Raw genomic sequence first — 23416 nt, forward strand, 5'->3', positions numbered from 1 at the left:
CACACACACACACACACACATATATATACACATATACATATATATACACACACATATATACACACACACATACATATATACATATACATGAATAAAAGCAGCTCAGTTAAGGATATTAAATCATGACTTACCTCTCTCTGTGCAACGGAAACATTCTTACTGGACAGATTAGGGTCTTTTTCTGCCATTAGAAATGAGAGAAAGCAAAAAACAAACAAACAAACCATCATCCAGCCGAGCAGACAAACATAAAACATACATTGAAAATATTGAGAGAATTAAAGGCACATTCAGGGCAAGGTTGCGGCTCTGGTCACATTAAACCAAACCTAAACATCTACAACTAGACAGAAATGATGCAAGTGAATATCATTACTGTTTATTGTTATTGTGGAATAAACTCATGAAGGAATGCAGTAGCTGACAAACATCTAGACGGCTTTCAGCTTCCCTGCAGGTCCCTGAAACCGCGCGCATGATGATCGTTTGTGTGCAAACGCACTAAAGAAAGTTGCTTGCATGCATTAAAACGCATCGTGCCGTCAAATACACGACTACACGAGAACCATCTCCACAGTTTACTCACAGAGCATCGTGCGAAAAACACACAATCACTTTTAATAACAGCTAAAGTCGGCCGCAGCCACGAACTCTTTTTAAGTTCTCCGGGCTTCAGTTGAAGTCTCTTTGAGTTCCTGCGAGAGAGAGCAGACTCTTACCCCATGTCGTTGTAAACACGCAGGACGTCAAACTCTCGTTCGTGTTCTGGAGCGACCGGTTACAGCCCGTAGAGCGAGCGGGGTCCGCGGGGTCGGTGATCCACGTCCGGAGCCCTCCTACACGGCGAGCACGGCATGTACGCGCACGCAACAGCGGCAGCCGCAGAAACCGGACGCGGTGACCGGGTCGGCTCTTCTCGTTCCCCGCGTTCGGTAAGAGCGCGGACTCGCGGGAAAGCCCGCCGGCCGTCACGCTCCGCGTTCCGATGCTTCCCGCAGCGACTTTGATGACGCGCCGCGACTGTTACTTTGTAACCAGTTCGGCTTTGATGTCCCGCCGCTCTGCGCGCGAGCGCTGCCGCTGGCGGGGTTTTTGAGGAGACTCGCGCGCGCCCCCCAGCGGACAGAGGCGGAGCTGCGGCGTCACTGCGGCGTCTCCCGCCCTCTAGCGAGCAAAGAGCGAAGCGAAGGCTTGTGCTGATGCAACCCCAATCAGACGCAAACAATGGCTTACTGCGATTCTGAATTTGGTCGCATATACTTGAAAACGGCGCCATTGTTTGTAAAGTAGAAAATAACCTCAGCGTTGAAATGCAATGTAGATTTTTCTAACAAAAGGCCAATGAACTTTTTCAACTCAAACACATACACAGTGCATTTCTAAAGTATTCAGTTTTATGTTGCAGTCTGATCAATCTGCACGCCGTACCTCAACGACGACGTGAAAACAGAGTTTTAGAAGCGTCTGCAAATTTCAGAATAAAAAGGAGGAAAAACTGATATCACATAAGTATTCGCTCGGTATTTAGACGAAGCATAGCTTTTTGCGTGCGACGCTGCATGCTTTGCACACCCGGATTGAGGGTTTTCTGCCATTCTTGAAGCTTGAGGTCGGACGGGGACCGGCGGACAGCCATTTTCAGGTTTCTCCAGAGATGGGTTCAAGTCAGGGCTCTCCCTCCAGGACATCCACACGCGCCCCGGTGTTGCACTCGCTGTGTCCCTCGAGTCACGGGCCTGTTTGGAGAAGAACCTTCAGCCCAGATGCTCAATATTTTGGTGCATCAAGCTTTTCCTTCTACTCGGATGAATCCGTCAGTCTCCATGAGGCTGCTACCAGCACACTTTACTTTTGGGATGCTGCTCTGCAGGTGAAGAACAGAGACGGATTCCGTGTTTCTCAGAGATGGAGGGCTCTTTAGGGGATTTCTTTTTTTTTTTCCTTGCGGCGTGTTTACATGGGTCTTCACTGAGGATTGATTCTGGCCACACCGACAAAGCCCGGATCGTTGGAGTACTGCGGTGATGTTTGCCCTTCCTTGGGTTTCTCCCATCTGCGTTCACGATCGCAAAATCTAACCAAGGCCCTCTTCCATCACCAAATCTCTCATTAGAGAATTATAAAAGCCTTTTGGGAAGCTTTAGCGCAGCAGAAATTTTTCCTGTGGCCTTCCCCAGATCTGCATCTCGATAAAATCCCGTCTCTGAACTCTACAGGTAGTTCCTTTGCCCGCAGTGTTTTTTGCAAAGGGTCTGAATACTTATGTAAATGTCATAATTCAGCATTCTCCTTTAAGTCGAATAATTAAGCCTGACCAATCTAAATGAACAAAGCACAGTAGGATGTGCGTGTGATTGAGACCTTCTCCATCACTGAAGAGGATGACAACGCAGAAGGGAGTTTCTGCAATTAATTCAAATCAATGTTACTTTGGAGAAAAAGAAAAAAAAAAACATTATTACAGTAATTATAGGATTTAACGTTCCTCCTTTATTAAGGCTAGTACACATCATTAACAAGCGTCTCAAATCGAAATAGACTTTTGCATGCATTTGTCATTTTCACTTCAACTAAACCACAGAAACAGGTTGTGAAAGAAAGTCAACACGTGCTCACTTATTGAAATAGAGCACAAAACTAGAGTAAAAATTGCAACGGAAGCTTGTTTCTGCCACAGGATGAAAGAAAAAAAATCTTTGTGGGAATGCACACAATCCACCTTTTCTTGCAGTTAAAAAAAAAAAAAAAAAAAAAAAAAAAAGTATGAATTGCAAGAATAAAAATTCACAATTGCACGAAAAAAGTCTGAATAGCCAGACAAAAAGCGGCATTTACATTTTTAAATTTAATGGCAGAAAAAAAGTGAAAAATATAAACTCTATAAATAAAACTATGCAATGCACAACAAATTTTGGAAGTGTAAGAATTTATTTATATTTTAGTGCAATTCTGACTAAAACCATAATTGCAAACCGTTTATTCTGTGCAGAAAACAAGCGTCCACGTATAAACCCAAAACGTTGACAAAAAATGTAATATTTAAGTTGCATTCGAGATCATGCACAAGACGATGAAGAACTGAGAACTGCATTGGGTGAAAGAAAGCAACATTTATTCATAACGTTACAAGAAGTACATATCGTGGGGGGGTGAAAACTTTTTCCACAAAACAAAATCCTGAATTATACATTGGATGTTCCTCCAATGTTCCTCTTCATTGCAAGTTAAAGCGTATAAATGTTTTGTACATTTCAGTCAAATTTGATGCAGTTTTTCGCCGGCAGAACCTCTTCGTACTCGATAAAACCCAGAATGCGTCGCTGTGGATCACCTTGGCCTGGATGTTAAGAGTCTCATTGTCGTTGGCAACGGTTTGGCTGACGTCGTATCAAATCCGAGCGCTGATATTTACAGTCGAAGTACGAAACGTGAAAACGAAAGGGATTTCAGAGGACGAGCTAATTTCTAAAACGAGAGTTTAACGTGAAAACGACCTCGGGTTATGAATGAATCGTGATTGTCTTGTGGGCAAAGGAACAAAAAAAAAAAAAGGGGGGGAAAGCGAAGGATGTGAACTTAAAACGAATCTGTGCTCGAATGCTATAAAATGCGAGCGGTGGGTAATATTAAACAGTCAGAAGGGCCGCGAGTGTGGAGTAACGGCAAGCTATAAACACTCCAAAGTAAAAGCACAAAGTTGAGGCGACTGGCGTCGGTCGGAACGGATGTTAAAAGCTGCCGTAAAACTCTGAATGGGTCCGTCGAAACCGAATAAACTCGAGCAACTTCCGCGCTGAAAGAGGTTACGAGAACTTCAGGTCGCGTACAAATAAAACTGAGCTACTAAGAAGAGGGGGAAAAGCAACTAGTATGGGGGGGAAAGCATAACTACAATCTATCACAACACAAATAATAATATGGAGGGCACACACACACACACACACACACACCTTTCAGCGGTGAAACCGCCCGCTCTCACTGACATCATCATCATCATCATCATCATCATCATATCAACGCAAGAGCGCAAGACGAGCCTCTTACGGTCGGACACAAAAACAGCGAGAATCTCACCTGTCTGTGCTTCGCATCCGTGCCTTCCGCTTTCTCCGAGGCGCAACTAAAGCGAAAACATGACTGCGTCCCGATTGGACAGAATAGGAGTGGGAGGGGCTTACGGCGACTGACTCGTTCGCCTCGCATCGAATCGAGCGAGTTTCACCCGATCGGACCGAGCAGCGGCGGGAGGGGCTTGTCTCCGATTCAGACGATCGATCGATCGATCGGCCGGCGGGCGGGGTTCGCTTCGACCGACGCATCAACATGGACCGGGACCCAGAGTTTCACCCGATTTCGAACCCACGCTTTACGGAGACGCACCTAAATCAAGCAAAGCTAAATCGAGCGCCGCTTTTATTCTAGAGGAACAAAAAAAACCTTTTAAAACAAAGAGGAAGATAAGAAAAGGATAGATCCCGTCGGTCCCTCGGAGAGGGACGGAACGCTTAAAAGGGAGGGAGGGGGAAAAAAAAAAAAGAAACATCCCAAAGCCATTTCTACCCCAAATCACCTAGCGGAGAGCGGACGAGATGTGTCGGGCCCTTCCTCCGTTCAACCCTCCCGGACTTCAGGCGGAAAACCTTCCTCAAAGTTGAATCGTCCTTCAGAGTGCCCTAGCACCTCGGGTCGCTCCGAAACAAAACGCCGGAACTCTTTCCTTCAGCAGTTCGCTCAAAGATGTGCGGTGGTAGAACCTGAATGCCAGATGTCAACTTTGAGGGGAACTCGAGTTTCCCGGAAAATCAGCTGCTTGAAAAGCGTTTATAATTACTTTTAAATACGTCACCCCCTCTCTCAGCTCGTGGAGACGACAGAGCAAGCGTGGTTTTTGCAGGTAGTTTTAAGAGAACTTCATCTTGGCTCCGTCTCTGTTGGCAGGGCGAGGCCTGAGGCCGACGTCGGCAGCCAGGCGAGAGAGAGAGGAGGCCGGGAAGGGCCCCTGCGCTCCAGGAGCCTCCTCCACGTTGCGGAGTTGCAGATCGAAGATCTCGTGTTTGGTCTCCTCCTAACACTGCGTCTCCCCTCTCCTCCCCGTCCTCAACGAATGGTGGATGTGGTCCGCCACTCACACGTTCTCTTTCGTCCTGTCCAGCTTTACTCCCTCCTGTGATTGGTTTGATTCTCTCCTGTTGCTCTCACACCATGGTGCTTCAGTTGTAACAGTGGTAAACGGGCATCCATGTTTGTTCTTTTTTTTTTATTTACCCATATTTAAAATGCTGATGAACTAAGCTCAGCACAGGCCTAGCTCCTGTTCCAACAACCTGCGGACGCAGACAGAGAAAACGGACAGCGTTAGCCATGAGGTGAGGTGTTTTGCCATTCATAGACAGCTAGAATAAAATGGAACAGAATAAAAACACAAGGATGTTGCTTTAAAAATAATTAGCTACTCTCTCTCTCTCTGTCTCCCTCTCTCTCTGTCTCCCTCTCCGTCTCTGTGTGTCTCTCTCTCTCTGTCTCTCTCTATGTCTCTCTCTCTATGTCTGTCTCTCTATGTCTCTCTCTCTCTCTCTCTCTCTCTCTCTCTATATATACATACACACATACATACACACACAAATAAAATCAAAAACATCAAGTTTTCAGAGAAGGGCACAGATTAATTTATTTTCATATTGGTATTTTTAATTTAAGTTTAGCTAAAGTTTTAGAATTATTTTTTAATTATTGCTTACATTTTTAAGTTTTTATTTAGTTTTTAATTTCTTCATAATTATTTAAATATATTATTGATTGAACAGAATTGTAATTAGATTTGTGTTATTTTCGTAATGCCTATTTAGCGTTTATTAATTTTTATTTGTTAGATTTAGTTTACGCTTTAGTAATGCCACAGATTAATGAATATATAGGCATTAATTACAGTACATTAATGCACAGTACAGTTAAAATACGTTGGGCATCAATAAGATTTTTTTAATCTTAGAAGAAGTGTCTTCTGCTTACTAGGACTGCATTTTTTTATAAACTAATATCATTAAATATTTTTTACAATTTGAAATAACTTCACTTTGAATACCTTGCAAAATGTAATTTATTTCAGTGATCAAAGGGATCATTACTAACCATTCTAATACACCGATTTGCTCAAGATACATTTCTGATTGCTACCAATGTCGAAAACAGTAGTGCTGCCCAATATTTTTATATAATAAAACATTTGTTTCCCCCAGGACTCTCTAATGAACAGAAAGCTCAGAAGAACAGCATTTGAAATAAGAATCTTTGGTAATATTGTCTTTATTGTGACATATCTGACTCTACTAAGGTCTTCTAAGACGCGTGTATTGTCTTACACTCTAGTACTGTGAGAGTCCAGTCACTCCTCCGTGTTGATATGCCCGTTCGCCCTGGTAGGTGGAATCCTGGGAAAGCGCCACATCCATCTGGGATTTGAACTCATCACCCATGTAGCTGTCCTGTTTCACGCAGGAGACAAAAACCATACGTAAACCTACAGAATTAAGCAAACTCGATAGGTTTACGTCTCATCTAAAAGAGCTGCACCTGTGAGAGCTCGGGCTGGGACAGTCCAGGCTGGCTCATCTGCGACGGCTGGCTCATGGTGATGTAGCCCTGGGTCAGTGGACCCTGAGAGAAGGGCTGGGACACCAGGTCCTGACTGGCCTGGCTGTTTGGCATGTTAGCCTGTCCGCTGCCGTGATTCCCAGTGCCACGGTTCCTCTGGCGACCTCCGCGACCCCCGGTCTTACCTTTAGGAGCACCACGACCTGTAAACAGATCACGTGACCGATTCAGTTCTGCTTCACTTGTCAGCTTCTTTCCATAACTCCTTAAAGCAGCTAATAGGGCTGGGTTTTATATATCAAGTTTGCACGACATAATCAGTATATTCTTTTAATATTGATATAGAGCAAGTGCATCTGAAAAATGTGCACCAAACAGACGGAGCACAATGAAATCATTTGGACTATATTTTGCTGAAACTGAATTTTAAACCTACAAGTAAATGTATTTTAACGGCAAAGCGAATGTCTTTTAGTTTAGTGATTTTAACTTTAAAAGCATTATTATTGTTTGCAATGGTACAGTGCCAGAAAGAAATGCGATTTTGATATTATTGCACACGATATAAAGCCATAAATTGTTCACTTTAGCGTCCCATATGTATCGTTTAGCTGGCCGACACTGAGCAGTGTGCAAAATGTACATATTAAATGCTGATAAAAAAAGAAAAAGAAAAATAATGCATGTTGCAAATCGTTAAAAAAAAATCCAGACATCGTTTTTTTTCTTCCCTGCCCAGCCCTAGTAGCTAATATTATTAAAAAGACAATGCAATGCGTTGCTAGTCGAGGTTTGTAGTGTTCTGGAGTCTTCTCTCACCGGCAGCAGGTCCGTTCACCTGGCCCAAGTATCCAGGGGGAGGCATGGGCGGCATGACCAGATTGAAGGGGATGGGGATGTTCATGGAGCCCATCGGGTTCGGTCCAGTCCCGATCATGCCGACCTGGTCGTGGGTCTGGAAGTACATATTAGACGGACGCCCTGTAAAGATAGACAAGCAGTCACAAATTAAAGCATACAATTAATCAAAAGATTATTTTCGGACATACACTAGACAGAACTTCAAAAATACACAAATGATGCATTTTTTTAAATCAGTGAAACATAAAACCCATGTCTATTTACATTAAAACAGTGCAACCCAATAAAACATGCTTCAGTTATTTTAGCTTGGCAAGGAAAGCAGTTAATGATAATTAAGTTTAAAATAAAAGTTTACGTGTTTCAATTCCTTTTTTTTTTGTCCAAGTGACTTTACGGTTTCGGTTTCGGTTAACATGAACAAAATAACACTAGATTCTTTTAGTTATTGCTTAAAGCAACCAATAAGTTAGTTTTTAATCTCACCGGTGCTGCTGCGATCATACACAGATCCAGGAATCATGGCCTCCCTTGCGTCATACATGGCAGTACTCATGAAACGGGCTCCCTGAAACACACATTAAACACACACCTTATTCGAAACGCCCTAGTTTCCTTGATGGCGCATGTAATTTTATAGATGCATACAAGCACTAATAATGAATAGTGTAATACAGTGGTTCCCAACCTGTGTGTGCCGTGAGATCTTTTGAGGGTGCCGCCAAAATTTCAACAAAATTTCACAAAAGATTTAGTGTAAACAGTATTCTCATATCATCTAGGACTAGGTATAAGGTGTTGTTGCATGCAAACTCTCGAAATAAAACAAATAAATAAATAATAATAAAAAAGCTACAGAGATTTTAAATATCTATTTCCTTATAAGGGTGCCGGGAACTTTTGAAAGGCTTTCCAAGGGTGCCTCAAACAAGAAAAGGTTGGGAACCACTGGCGTAATACATTCGATTGCAATTAATCGGGTTGCATGCATCTCTTTCTGAGCCAGAAGTACCCCTGGCTTGTGTGTGTGTGTGTGTGTGTGTGTGTGTGTGTGCGTGTCACTCACAGGGTTGATGGTGTTGACCAGCTTGCGCGGTTTGCTGAACTGCATGAGGCTCTCTCTCAGGTTGTTCAGAGGTCCTTCCACCAGAACCTTCTGCTCTTTGTAGTAGTTGAGCAGGTGGTTCCAGAGAGGCTGCTTGGACAGAGCCTTCGGGTTGCCCACGATGATCACACCATATCTGTGCGCACATCAAAACATTTGAGCATGTGACTACAGCTAGCCACCTACACTGGTTAATTCTTCACGCATTTCACTTGAAGGAAAACATACTGTGAATCAGTTCTCCGTGTGCATACACAACACACAGAATGTTTTTAAATACGTTTTACATTTAATTTTTGGTTACACTATTTTAAAGTGTCCTTATTTTTAAGTACTGAGTAATATTAACTACTAATATGTACTTATATGTTTATTGCATGTAATTATGGACAATTTATTGTTATCATAACAGTACGCACGTGCAACATTTTTAACAAGGACACCTTAAAATATTCTTCTGCATTTCATTTTAATCCCTTAATTACATTTTAATAACCAAAAAGCAAGTACAATAAATCAAATTCAGAAAAATGTCACCATTTACATTTTAGTTGCCCTATATAATGTGTCTCATCTTCTCAGAAATACTTATTTTTCTCAGGTTTTATGTTTAAAGCCAAATTATTATCACAATCAAATTTAAACGATTTAATATATATATATATATTTTTTTTAAGTCAAATGAAAAATTCCTTTATTTATTGAAAAACGAAGCGCTGCACAAAAAAGGTCCATCATCTTAAATTAAAACATGAATTAAACTTTCTGATATTTAATAAACACGCATTACTCTTCAATAGAGATACCATAATGTCCTAACAGAACACAAAAAAAGTAATTGTAATAATAATTTAAACCCCAAACGTTTATTTTGGTGGATTGTAGTTTTTGTGTGTATCTGACCATAGTTTTTCTTAAATGAAAAGCTAGAAATGCTAGAGAAGCGACTCTGGAGAAGTGTTCGTGTGATCCTATTTTTTTTTTATTTATCCTGCTAAAACCGTTTTGTAAAGCTGGATTTAAAGACGCCTCTGCCGTGCATACAGACACCTGATTGATACCGCCTGTAAAACGCTCTCCTTTATTTACCTGGCCCTGGTTAGCGCCACATTGAGACGCCGCGGGTCGTTCAGGAAGCCGATGCCCTGGTGCTCGTTAGCTCTGACACAAGACAAGATAATGAAGTCCTTCTCTCTGCCCTGGAAGGCATCCACGCTGGCGATCTCCACCTCCTGCAGACACAGAGAGGCATCAATGCCAAACTAAACACTTCCAGAGCTTTCTTGTCGCCCCAAGCAAGCGGACGCCTGGACTCTGTACCTGGTATAGCTTGGTGTGCAGCGAGCCGCTGAACTGCATGTACTGCACCAGGTACGAGCGCTGGCCCTCGTACGGCGTGATGATGCCGATCTGGTCGGGTTTGGCTCCGGCCTTCAGCAGGCGGGTGGTGATCTTCTCCACGTTGGCGGCCTCGGTCCTGAACACAGAGAGAGGACTTGATCAGATCGGCCCGTCTAATGCTGGTGAGGAGCATTTATGAACAAGCTTATGCATTTTCAAAGCTTTCTGTTACTCCACTCACATAAGAAGAGATATATATTATATAAGAACATATATAATGCTTAGTGCTTTACCACAGAGAAAGATTGTGGTCTGGGTGATACGATGAACAATTTTAGTCATCATCCAGACCTACATTTAGCTACATTATATGTAAAATGTTGTTTAGCACAGTGATGATTAAGGTCTGTTTGCTCTATTGAGATCATTTAACCTCGGTCAGTTTTGCTCTATTTAAAGATTTAAGTGCTTTTCTGTTTTAAACGGGACACATTATGCCGCTTTTTACTAAACCTAACACAAAATGTCCCCAGAACGCGTCTGAAGTTTTATAACAAAATACCCTGTAGATAATTTATTATATCATTTTGAAAATGCCTATTTTGAGTGGAAGCGGAAACGCTGATTTTGGTGCCCGTTTCTTTAAAATGCAAATAAGCTGCTGCTCCCCGGCCCTTTTTCCGGACTAGAGCTGCGCTAAAAACAACCGTTTTGATTTGGATGATCATGCTGAAATCACGCGTTTTAAATCATATTAGTTTCAACTTCTGATATATGATTTTCTGAGTGGATACCTCCGAAGCACACGGACAGAAAAGGGACTGACAGCTAAACTAAGTTCTCATTCAGTTACCTTAAAAACAATTACAAAAACAGTTACGTCAGCTGGATGAAAATCATGTTTATTTTGCTGTGTGGCAGCAGCAATATACGGTTTTGTTCTCGTCACCTTTATAATTTCTTCCATGCAAAATTATGCTGTGTTTTCCTGTGTATGGTTATGGCTCAAAACATTACACAGCATTACATTTTATTTAGATTACTTTAAATTTGAACAGCAATGCTAATTTTTTACATTAAAGATTATAGCATTTCGAACCTGGAAAAGTCAGATTTCATGATATGTCACCTTTAAATGTTTTGTTTTGTTCTATTAAAAGATTTAAATGTTTTGTTTTGTTCTATTAAAATATTTAAATGTTTGATTTGATGTTTTGTTAATTACTGTGATGTGATGTGTTCTTGACAGAGGTAAAATAAAAAATTTTTTTGGTGGTAACAGGTGATTTTATGTGATGCATTGAGGCATCTAAAATCCTAAATAACCAAAAAAAAAATAAAATAAAAATAATAATAATATATATATATATATATATATATATATATATATATATATATATATATATATATATATATATATATATATATATATATATATATATATATATTTTTTTTTTGTTTGTTTTTTTTTCATGTACATTCCAATTAATCTCAGTCTGTACCATATTGGGTTAAAAAAATATAATAAAAACAAAATACAGGTAACTAATGCAATAAAAACAACAAAAAAATAATATAAGAGCTATTTTTAAAAAATGCAATTAATACATAAAAAAAAATCAGTTTTTGCAAATTTTCAGTTTTTCACGACTCTGGCCGACTTCATACCGCAGCTTTTTCGAAGTCAGCGTATCAGATTGGGTTTTGCCGTTTTAAAGCATTGCTTGTACATCATATTTTTGTGTTGCAAGCGGGATGCGATGTTCAAACATACCTATTGAGATAGGAGGTGCCAGAGCTTGCGATCTCTTCCTGGCCCTGAGTTACATAGAAAAACATGGGCTTATCGGGCTGAGGCCACTGGAAGTCGAAGCCTTTCTTGATGCGATCAGCTGGAAAACAGAGCTTCGTCATGAACATCACGTGGCCGCACAAATCTATACTGTAATGCAAACACAACCACACCGAATTAGACGTACCGGCGGTGACCCCGTTCTGCAGAGAGCCCTCGTAGAAGATGTTTGACGGGAAGGCGCTGAGGGCCGGATGCATGCGGTACTGCACCTGCAGGCGGATGGGTCTGATGCCCAGGACCACCAGCCTCTCAAACAGAGACTGAGACAGACCTGCTTTAGCCGCCTTCTTGCACATGACCACAGGACCCAGCTGACAGTGGTCACCCACCAGAATCAGCTGTCAAACGGAGACGGTTACTAAACACACCAGTTACAGCAGACACTAAATTGAGTGCAAGTCACTTTTTTTAACATCTAAACACTCCTAGTATATACTAATAATGAACTGTTCACCTTTGATCTCTATAAGGCCTTGCTTTAATGTGGTAAAGCAGAAAACACTGTAGTTTAGATACGGCTTTATGTGTTGGCAAGACAATGATCTTTGATTTTTCCAGTGTAGAAAATATCGGTCATAAACGCAAGGCAACTAAAAATGTTCTCTCTCACTGGTTCCTGTTTTTATCTCCTCACTTTCAACTTTGATCCGGTTTAAGCTTGTTAGAAAAGGTATAAAGGTCTATTCTTATACATTTCCTATATATTCTGGTAAATTGGTTTAAAATCCTTTAGGCTTGGTGCTTATAGTAAGAACACCACTACAACGCATGTCTATTTCATACTTCTATTTTTCATTCTTGTTATGCGTACGCTTATTTTTTATTTATAGAGATATTATAGTTTTTATTAAAACTCTGAACTAGCTTTTTGTCCCCTTTTAAATTTAACTGCAGTTAAAGTTTTAATCTGTAGCTACGTATTGGTGTTTAATTGTGTTATCACTTATTATTATGTGATATAAATGAGAGCATTTCTGCCCCGATATCTTGAATTTTAGGTTATAACTGCATTTATGTTGCTGCATCGTATTTGTCAGCAGTCGACTGTATAAAACAGTCAATAATAATAATAATAATAATAAATATATAAAAATTAAAATATTCACATTTTTAATTTTTATATATTTATTATTATTATATATATTTTTTTACTTATTTTTTAATAAGTTAATGTGGTAGCTCTGATAATAATTTTATACTTTATATTTTACACTTATTTTTTATCTTATATACTCTGTACACTTTATATATATATATATATATATATATATATATATATATATATATATATATATATATATATATATATATATATATATATATATTTTTTTTTTTTTTTTTTTTTTTTTTTTTTTTTATTCCGATGCTGGACGGTTGTTTTACTGCATGTCGTTTGAATTTGATTTAATAATAATAATAATAATAATAATAATAATAAACACTATTTTTGTGGAATCTGAATGTATATAAAAAAAAATGTGTTGTACGCTAATTCAACAGCTTCACAATGCAATTTTATTTGCCCAGTGTGGCGTACTCAAGTGACCCGTTTTCCAGAAAATACGGTGTACTTGGATTACGCAAAGTCTGCGTGCTTGACGTACGCAGCGTGCAGATTTGGCCGTCGCCTACCTGCTTGGCCCCGAGCACCACCGGCACCATGCACTCGGGCTCCGTGGCCTGCGTGCTCTCGTCGATGAGGATGGAGCGGAACTGCATCTTCGCCAGGCGAGGGTCACCCGCTCCCACGCACGTGCAGCAGATCACATCTGCGTTCTGAGAAACAGAGAGAACGAGGCCTCTGTCACGGGTGGGCTGATGGATAATTCGCACAAAGAAATAAATCCAGCCTTTTCACGGCGCGTCGTGCTAATTGCAGTGGAGCAACGCACAGCGCAAAATACATGCCCCATTTCCGGCTTAAGAATGATTGTGCTCCGCCGACGTTTATATATAAATAAACACACTAGAAATGCACTAGAAAGGCGTCTTAAAGTGAAGTCGGGTACCATGAGCAGCTCTCTCTCAGCGGTTCGTTTGAGAGCTCGGTAGCGCTTCTCGTCGGACGACGACAGCTCGCCGGTTTCGTCCTTCAGCTGCTGCAGTTTCTGCAACTCGGGCATGCTGCGAAAAAGACAAGACGCGCATCAGCCCTCGCGAGATCCGAGGGACAGCTTGAGGCTCACGCGGCGAGCGTTCGGATGTCTACCTGTCCATGTTGCGGATCTGATTGTGCAGAGCCAGGAAAGACACGGGCGAATCGATGGCCTCGCGACTCTTAGCGCACAGACGAACCACCTTCAGCCCCGTCTGATGGATCTTCTCTGTCAGCTGGTCCACCGCGATGTTACTCGGAGCACAAACCAGCACCGGACTAAACCACGAAACACACACAAAAGCAAAAACTTCACTTTTCTTTCCCATTATCATTTTTTTCCATTTCAATTTCTACTTTTACCAATCAAAACGCATGCTTAACTATTGGAATCGTAACATGTATACAGTTTAAGAGCAACGCATGAAACGTTTGATAAAAATGCTAATATTTAGGGCCTTACAAAAAAAACCACGATTAAATTTTTTTAATTTATGATCAATTCATAATTAATAAAACATTAACGCATGTTCTTAAATCAAATCAAATAAACTTTTAGCAAGTGAAGTGCAGAACCAACAGGTTTCTGTTTAAATTAAAGCCGCCAAAAAGTAAAGACTGAACCCTAGTTTCACAGACTTAAACTTAGTTCTAGACTGAATGTAAATCAAAGCGGTTTAAAATTAAAGAAACTTGATCTTAAAACATGCCAGTGCCTTTGTTTTGTCTTAAGATGCACACCAGTAATAAAGCATGTTTATAAAATGTCCTAATCCTGGTTTAGACCAAGCCCCGTTTATGAAACAGGGCCTTTTTTATAATACAACCAATTTTAATGTCGGTTTTCTTTAACCTAATTTTTTACAAACATCATTTCATATTTAAAGAGAAGTCGTTTTCTGTTGTCAGAAGCTTTGCAAATTGGTTTATTAATTATTAATTTGCAAAATTACATGACGCTCTATGTTATATGCATCATATGCTTACGGCTGGACGATGTGGTAAACATAGGACCCTAATATTACAGAAACTTTAAAGCAATATATGATATGAAGTCTTCAATACAGCGGCCTAGTAAACACACAAACTAACTTCACGTCACGCTGAAATTGTAAAACACGAGGGAACATGTCTCACCCATTGCCCTGCCTGGCCAGATGATAGACGATGGTGGCGGAGGTGACCGTCTTGCCGGTTCCCGGGGGCCCCTGGATCAGACTCAGGGGTCGCTGCAGCACCGTCTTCACGGCGTAAACCTGCATCGTTTCCAAAACACGGTGAGTCTCAGAAACCCGAGGAGGAAGGGCTGAATCAGAGCAAGGGGCGGCTTTAGACGGCGGCGTACCTGCGAGTGGTTGAGGTCCGGCAGGCCCTGAGCAGTGAAGCGTTTGGGCAGCTGGCATTTGATGATAACGTCCTCCACCTCGTGTCCCAGCAGCTTGTGATAGATGTAGCCGGACACGGAGGTCTCGTCCACGGCAAACGTCTTCAGGGCGCTCTGCATGCTGCATTAGACAAAGAAAAACCTTGACTTTGTGTACATGGGTTATTAGACCATTTCATGTAATGGTTCATCTGAAATGATTGAAAATTAAAGTTTCGATACTGCTATAAATAATCAGGACCGGAGCTTTCAAGCTCAAGCATTAAAGAAAAAGCCTGAGAGTCTCATGCATTTGAAAACTTTATTAAAGTAGTTATGCAAGAAAGCTCAGAAAGCTCTCCATTGACTGTAACTGCATGATTGCATGCTCATCTAGGTTAACTAAACTAAAACGATCAAAATTAAAAACGCATTTGTAAAAATGAAATAAATGTTACTATACATAAAATTCATAATATACTCATTTATTTCTGCTATCTTCGGCATTTCTCTCTTTTAGTTTACCTTGATGCACTAGATAAAATTAAAACGAATAAAAAAACCAAATAGACATAAAAAAAAAAACACTGCTGCATGGAAAAAGCCACACTATTCTTTATGACTTTATTCAGTCAACAAAAAAAAAAGAATTCAATCTTGGATTAACATGGTGGCAAGTAAATGAAAGCAATTTTTATTTTTGGGTTAAATAAGAAATATATATATACACACACACACACACACACACACACACACACACACACATAATTATTTTTTTATTATATATATATATATATATATATATATATATATATATATATATATATATATATATATATATATATATATTATGAGAATAGGTAACACTTCAGGTAGAGCAGGTAACTATTGTTCCTTGTTAACTATTAACTGCTAACTTGCTGCTAATTAATAGTAGTGCAGTTTAGGTATTGGGTAGAATATACACACACACACACACACACACACACACACACACACACTAACCGGTCAAATGATGTTGACTTCCAGACAAAGTCCACCTGGAAGTTATGAGGCACCTCCACAGGTGCACCAGCACTGCTTCGCAGCTCAATGGCGATTTCATCTCCATAATCTGAGAGGATCTCGGTTAAGCAATCAACCGTATAATACACCGCCCCGTAAGACCCCTAACGTCCTCATGCACCGAAAACAACACAGTAAGGACAAAGAGTGATACAAAGAGTGCCTACAAAACTCACGGTCACGACACAAGGGTGAGTTTCGCTTTAGAGGCTGCAATTATGTTGCCATGCAGTCGCTAAGGTGATCTGGGTGGAAGCTTCTGTGTTATAAATATTCTGACCGAATTGTATGTTTTTATAATACTTTTTTTAAACTCAAACTGTATTTGGGTGGTCGCTTGTCAAGTTGTTAATCCTAAGTATAAGCGATGCGTGCCTAAGCACGTTATCAAAAGAAAATAATAGCTGTCATTGGGTGACAACAGCGAGTTTAATCTTTGCTGAAAGGATACTGTCCGGGACTTTGATGACGTGTCCGATCCCTTTCCACAGCGGAGCCATGTCTCCTTTGTAGCGCAGACAGATCTCGTCTCCTTGCATCAGTCGCATGTCTGATAAACATCACCCACACGGAGAAAACATAGTAAGAGAAAACAATAACAGTAATAGAGCTCTAATAACAATAATAGCGCTATATATCCACCATATGCACATTACAGCACCACAAACACACATGCACGCACACACGCACTCGCGCACGCACACACACACACACACACACACACACACACACTCTCTGGTCCGTGCACACATCGATGAGGGATGCATGGGACACGGTGTTAGGGATGGGATGGATATGAACCACTGGTAGACACAGAAGATGTTGAAAGTAAATATTACCACCTGAATCCGTCTTGGGCAGTGTGAAATAAGCTATCCGCTTTTTATTCAGTCCCAAATCCCACCTCACTGTTATATTGTCTTGAGTCTGGAGTAGAATAAAGCAGAATAAATATTAAACATCTGACGCATTAAATCTAGAGTCTGTTTTTTTTTCGCAAACAGCCTTTCTAAGAGAAAGACAACTCATGCACAAGTAAGATTGATCAAAAACACATCTGAATATCCATCTAACTTAATTGCAATTAAAAATAAAAAATAGGGCATTTTAAAAATGTATTAAAATAAAAGACGTGGGTTTTTATCTCGTAGAAAAACAATAGCAGTTTAAAGTGAAGTCACAGTGTGATGAATTAGTTGCACTAGGATTTTAGCAGTCTTTTAGAAGCAAAATTTTATAAATATTTTATATATAATTTTTAACACTTTTTGCTTCCGTGCTCAGAAATTAAAATCCCATCCATCATGAACTAGCGCTGTGATTTCAGCTTCGTTTTTATGAAATCGTATTCAAATGACAAACTCCGGGTGAAGAACTCCACTACCCATAATCCTTTAAAAACCCTCCAATCACAATCACCACAATCTAACTCAATCCCACGAAGCACTGTGAAATAATTGAATCAGTTCACTTACACTCTTTATATTTATACCACACTTGAATAGTTTGTAATAAATCTCCGATATTTCACATCTAATGCTCGGAGACTATTGTGTATTTCACAGCGGCTCATGATTACGTTACGCCAGATGCATTTCATTTCAGTTGGTTTGCATTAAATGTTGCAATGCCGTTTATTCCAGAGCCGGTTGGTCTGGTTCGTGGCTGAACTATTTAGAAATTGCATCATTTATCGCTAGTTTAACCACAGGAATAACTGAAGAGCAGAAAGGATTTCATACTTGGGACTCTTTGAGTTTCTTGTCATAGTCAGCCTCTAGTTTGACCAGCGGCCCAAAGATGTTCTGGTACTGATAGGCGTCTTCGTATCTCAGCAGAACGTGCTGAGGCTCCTCATCCACTCCGGGTTTCTCCAAGTCCTCCAGCGTCGCTGTTGGGTTTTCCTGCGAACGCGACAGAGCGCACAGTCACACAACAACAGGAAGCTACAGAAACCTCGTTCTTACTCATAACAGCGCAGTAAATCCGCGTGCCTTCCAGAGCTCCTCGAGTTTATTGATCTGCTGTGCTGTGATCTGACGGGCCCTCAGCTGCTCCTGCTCAGACGGGATCTTCACCAGCCAGGACAAGAAGCAGCGGTCCTGGATCAGGGGCTGCCACTGAGAGCTGTCCCAATTAATGTCCTTCAGACTGCTCTGACTGGCACACGGCTGCCTAAACACACAAACAAACACACACACACACACACACAAGACTGAGGGGCTGCACGCGATTGATAAGCAATGGTCCACAGCTTCTGATAAAACCAGCCCGAGATTTTTATATTTATTTATATAATTATTATATATTTATTTATATAATTATTATATATATTTATTATATATATATAATTTATTTTTTTATATTTATTATATATATATAGTTGCTGTGTCAGCTTCAATAAATTTACACTGAACAAAAAAACAAGCATTTTATACAGCTTGAGAAACATACTATAGAAGTATATTTGCTTTGTACTTTCTTTTATTTAGGCTATTTAATTTTATATATATATATATATATATATATATATATATATATATATATATATATATATATATATAATTTGATGCATTTCTAAATATTTAAGTGTGTTTCTGTTGTTGTTATCCTGTGTTTTCAGAATTTCTGTATTCTTTTTTATATTAAAATTTACAAAAACTTTTCATGTCTTCTGAAAATTTGGAGGAAATGGGTTGACTGATTTTGTAAATAAGAGAAGGCGATTGTTCTTGTGTTCGTACTGTAAAGGATACTTTGTGATTGCATTAAGTACCGTATGCAAACTGAAATATGGTACATATTTGTACACCCATGACTGCTCAAATTAAATATAAAAAAATGTATTCAGTCAACATGACAGGTAAACTCCAGGAGAATTTTTTTTGTATGAATTGATTTAATTTATACGTTTATACAAACTACTTATTGCAATGAAAAAAAAATGTTAATTTAAAATAATATTTAATATATTTCAGGGAAATAAAAACATGTATGCATTTATCTATGAATACGTAATCAAATTAAATAAATTATAAATAAAATAATCATAAATTATCTACATGATTACTGAAAAACTTTTCACATTTTCAGTAAGCATGCACCATCACAGACGCACAATATAGATGGTGTAAATATATCTTGTAAATATAGATGGTGTCAGATGCAAACAATAAAGAGCTAGAAAAGCGAGTATTATTTTGTTATTACTAAAACTAAAGACTAAATCTCCCTCTATTTACCGATGCCTGAAAGACATCAAAGTAGATTTGGCTCAACCCAATCATGCTAAACTTTTCCCAGTTTTAGCGCACTCGAGTTCGTGAGTTTGCGATGGTCTCACCTGCACAGCAGCACCACGACAGAGTCAGCTTTGGCCGGGATGAAGCCGAGCAGGAAGACGTTGCGGCAGCCGCAGTTATAGCACTCCAGGACCGTCTCGCCCAGCGGGCCGTCCTTATGCAGGGTCACCTCCTTACACTTGGCCCTCACCAAGTGGTTCACAATGTGACTGAGAAAACAAATGCGACGAGAGCCTTCGGTTTCGCTTTCGTTTTCAACAAAGCTTTGGCGAGCGAAACGAACCGGTGGACTCACCTGCCGGAGGTGTTACCGCGGCCGTTGCAGAACCATTTCTTGCTGGTGTTGCAATAGACCACACACGCTGGATCATGAATCCCGCAGTAGCTGCAAACACACAAAACAGTCCACAACATGATAACACTTCCATACAATACCACTGAACATTTGCAGTCAGTGTGATTTATCAATGCTTTTATTAGTCCCTTCTTAGTCTAACCGAGGATGCATTCATTTGGTTACAAATACAGTAATGTCAAATATCATTACACTTCCAAATAACCGCTTTCTATTGAAATGCATTTTAAAAAGTTATATATTCCTGTGATGCAAAGCTGAATTGTCAGCATCATTACTCCAGTCTTCAGTGTAACACGATCCTTCAGAAATCATTATAATACGCCGACCAAGAAACATTTCTGATGATCATCAACGTTTCGTATTACATTTAATATTTTATAAAATTTTTAAGGAATCCTTCGAGAACGGGAAGTTCAAAATATTTGATTATAATCAAATATATATTCAAATGTGGTTATTTTAAATCCAAACGTATGAAATGGGAATTATAAAAGCGTGTACCATCACTTTTGATCATTTAAATGCATCCTCATGGGGGAAAAAAATATTACTTTAAAATAAGCAGAAAATAAAGTGTAATAATGCTTGTATTTTCTGTCCAGTGTGTGTTTGGGGGATAATTGAAAGCTGCAGATGAAAGAGTCATGTTTGAAACAGAATTACTTTATTATCATTAAGATACTATTAGTTTTAATTATTTTTTTCTTTATATATATATATATATATATATATATATATATATATATATATATATATATAATTTTTTTTTTTGTATATTCATTTCAGTTAATGGTTTAGTTTTCCAGATGTTTTGTTTTCATTTTTTAAATGTTCTTATAGTTTATTAATTTTTTTTTCTTTACTTTAGGTAAAATTTCAGTAATAATTTTTTTACACATTTATGTAAATATAGGGTTTATTTTAAGTTGCGTTTTATTTTTATCATTTAGTTAAAATTTCAGAAATAAATTTTTAAGCATTATTGCTTTAAAATAAGCGCCTTACTAATGCAAACATTTGATAGGTAGTGCGTGTATGTACATACAAATGATAAATGTAAAAAAATAATAATAATATATATATATATATATATATATATATATATATATATATATATATAATTTAAACTTTTATTGAAAAGTCTGAAAAGATACACTTTCCTTTACGCAATCATAGAAATTATATTAAAAGCACTAAATCAAAAATAATGTACACTCAGCTGGGCCATGCATCACTTTTTGCATAAATAGAGGTTGCATGGGACAATTGTTATTTATTCAGCATAGTGTCATTACACAAAAAAAAACCGGGCAGGTGTGTCATCCGTACCTGCAGGCATGCACCGGCAGGTCTTTAGTGTAGTAAGTATCTTCCTCATCCTCCTCAAAGTTCAGCTCGGCCAGAAGTTGGCTAGTCTTCACCACTGCATCCTCTCCGTTGGGCAGAACGCCATCAGGCCCGTTCACCTGAACACAAAACAGTTCACCTTAACGCCACCGTTTCTTCAATTCGTGAAAGCGTGAAAACAGGAGACTCAACCCAGTGCAAAACACACACATCTGAAACCCGCACAAACAAAAACGCAGTAGAAATGCACAGCTGATTTACAAAAACTCAACACAATATGCTTTAAAGTTTCAGCGCACGCGTTTGAAAGCTGCATCCAATGCACAAAAAAAGGATAAAACACACCTTATTATTAAAGCAAACACAATTTAATAAAACTATTTAACTACTCCAAAACACCTGTAACTTATAAATCACCATACAAAAGAAATGCCTCTAACCAAACATCTTAAAATACAGGTGAAGTTCAATAAAGTTCTCCTAAAACGCACGAATGTGAGATAAATCTACAATAACAATAATTAAAAAAAATGTAAACAAGACGCACGGTATTATCAAAACGGTCGAATCTCAAACACCTCTGCATCACTTCATAACTTCAACACAGTAAACAAAAACAAACCTGTTATAAGCCGTTATAGCGTGCCGTTTAACGACATAAGAAAACGAGTCCATTAAAAGCAATGCAGTCCCTCTGGAAGCAGGCAAATGCCCCCGAGATCTGCAGGTGAGCGACCAAAACAAGCCATTTGACGTAACATCCATCAATCAACCACAACATCAGAGCCAGTGTATTCGCTGGCAAATTAAACTGAACGAGACACCAACGTGGTTCACAAAAGTCCCTCCGAAAGTACGCAAAAACACGCGAGAGCCGCGGCTAGCCGACCAAAACAAGCTATTTGACGGAACGCGTTTCGCCATCGAAAGCCACTTAAGAGCCGCTGTACGCGGTTTAATTTGTTAGCAACGCGTTTGTACGCCGCTGTAGTTCACAAAAGTCCCCCTGACAACTCTCTCTCTCTCTCTTTCTGGCGGCCTGCTCTGTCGTTGCTAACGCTACCGCGCGGCTAACGCCTGATAGCTCGCCATATTTGGACTCAAACGCGTCGAGGGCCGCCTGACACAACGCTCGACCGCGCGTTTTATACCTGGTTGTCGAGCTGGCTCTGGGTCTGGCCCTGGGTTTGGGTCTGGCTGGGCAGCGTGAAGTCGGTGAACTCGAACTCGGAGCCCTGCGTGTCGGCCCCGAGCAGCTCCGCTTCCTCCGTGTCCAGGAAGGTGAGCGTCTGCGAGCTCGGCCCGTACGCCTCCACACTCATCTTTTTTTTTCCGGCTTCGCTGGCCGCCTTTTCGCAGAAAACGCCGAGTGGTCCCTCGGCGGCGCGGGGAAACGAGCGACCGGAGCGCGTCGGGCGACGTTTGTTTTGGTTCGAAGGGGGAGCGAAAGGGAAACGGCGCGCGACGGGGCTCGTGCAGAAATGAAAGCAAACGATTCCGGAGAAGATTCGACTCCCACTCGGGCGCGGTGACGTCACGGGCGAGCGCGACCGACGTAGAGCGCACGGGGGCGGTGACGTCTACACACGTCCGCTGTTTTGCAGGAAGAGGGCTATTTTGTTTTGTATATCATGCTGTCAGGAAAAGACAGACCATTATAGAGCTTATGTTGATGCCATATTGTTTGAAAAAACCTCCTGAAATATTGTATGAATTCTAAGCAAAAAATTTGCCCGAGTAAGCCGTCAAAATATAAACAATATGTGACCCACAAGTATATAATTGTGTACATTTCCATTCATATTTATGCATCACAACCTAATTTTTGATTAGTAATATGCATTGCTAAGAACTTCAATTGGAAAACTTGATTTTCTCATTATTATTATTTTATTCTCACATTTCAGTGTTTCTCAGTGAAATATTGTTCCATCAAAAGAATTTTATTTCTATAATTTAAAGTCATATTTAATTTATTACGTTCTTGTTTACATATATGCATGTGTGTTGTGTATATTTATTATATCTAAATAAATGTATATATTTCAGAATTTTTTTTTAATACATTTCTTTTTAATAAATTATATTAAATGTAAATTTATGCACGTTTTCAAAAATATAGGCATAACTGTG

At 39.6% G+C, this 23416-nt stretch overlaps 2 protein-coding genes across 5 annotated transcripts in view; both read right to left on the minus strand.

Annotated features, from left to right (window-relative positions):
* The window catches only part of LOC122335615 (homer protein homolog 3), a 29438-nt gene extending 28580 nt beyond the window's left edge, over positions 1–858 (minus strand). For 2 of the 3 annotated variants that reach the window (XM_043233466.1, XM_043233465.1), the window contains exons 1-2: positions 720–858; positions 132–181 (exon numbers count right to left, since the gene is read on the minus strand). In XM_043233466.1, the coding sequence (XP_043089401.1) occupies positions 132–154 (23 nt within the window). In that variant the 5' untranslated portion in view covers positions 155–181; positions 720–858. The remainder of the gene's footprint in view (positions 1–131; positions 182–719) is intronic. The other variant, XM_043233467.1, reaches the window with a different exon arrangement.
* Positions 859–3095: 2237 nt separating this feature from the next.
* On the minus strand, positions 3096–22801 carry upf1 (UPF1 RNA helicase and ATPase). Of its 2 annotated transcripts, none has more exons than XM_043233445.1 (24): positions 22435–22801; positions 21266–21402; positions 19874–19963; positions 19620–19787; positions 18271–18451; positions 18019–18180; positions 17119–17203; positions 16728–16826; positions 16217–16325; positions 15194–15353; positions 14986–15104; positions 13963–14127; positions 13763–13877; positions 13386–13529; positions 11878–12091; positions 11673–11790; positions 9878–10034; positions 9647–9789; positions 8519–8693; positions 7939–8020; positions 7411–7572; positions 6571–6794; positions 6360–6482; positions 3096–5324 (listed from the first exon to the last, which is right to left on the minus strand). In XM_043233445.1, the coding sequence occupies exons 1-23, from the start codon at positions 22603–22605 to the stop codon at positions 6363–6365; spliced, it is 3300 nt and encodes a 1099-aa protein (XP_043089380.1). In that variant the 5' UTR covers positions 22606–22801; the 3' UTR covers positions 3096–5324; positions 6360–6362. The 2 variants fall into 2 exon arrangements, with proteins under 2 accessions (XP_043089380.1, XP_043089379.1); XM_043233444.1 differs by having other exon boundaries at positions 17116–17203; positions 22435–22800.
* Positions 22802–23416: the final 615 nt, after the last annotated feature.

The sequence above is a fragment of the Puntigrus tetrazona genome, unplaced genomic scaffold (genome assembly GCF_018831695.1).
Source record: "Puntigrus tetrazona isolate hp1 unplaced genomic scaffold, ASM1883169v1 S000000837, whole genome shotgun sequence".
In the NCBI taxonomy this organism is placed as follows: domain Eukaryota; kingdom Metazoa; phylum Chordata; class Actinopteri; order Cypriniformes; family Cyprinidae; genus Puntigrus; species Puntigrus tetrazona.

Bases quoted from the DNA above. Each gene is read 5' to 3' on its own strand.
- upf1 (XM_043233444.1), bottom strand. From the start codon at position 22,605: ATGAGTGTGGAGGCGTACGGGCCGAGCTCGCAGACGCTCACCTTCCTG. The intron at 18,181-18,270 runs GCACGCGGATTT...TCGCGTTCGCAG, and splicing joins AACTCGAGGAGCTCTGGAAG to GAAAACCCAACAGCGACGCT. The intron at 15,105-15,193 runs GTACGCCGCCGT...GAAACGATGCAG, and splicing joins CGGACCTCAACCACTCGCAG to GTTTACGCCGTGAAGACGGT.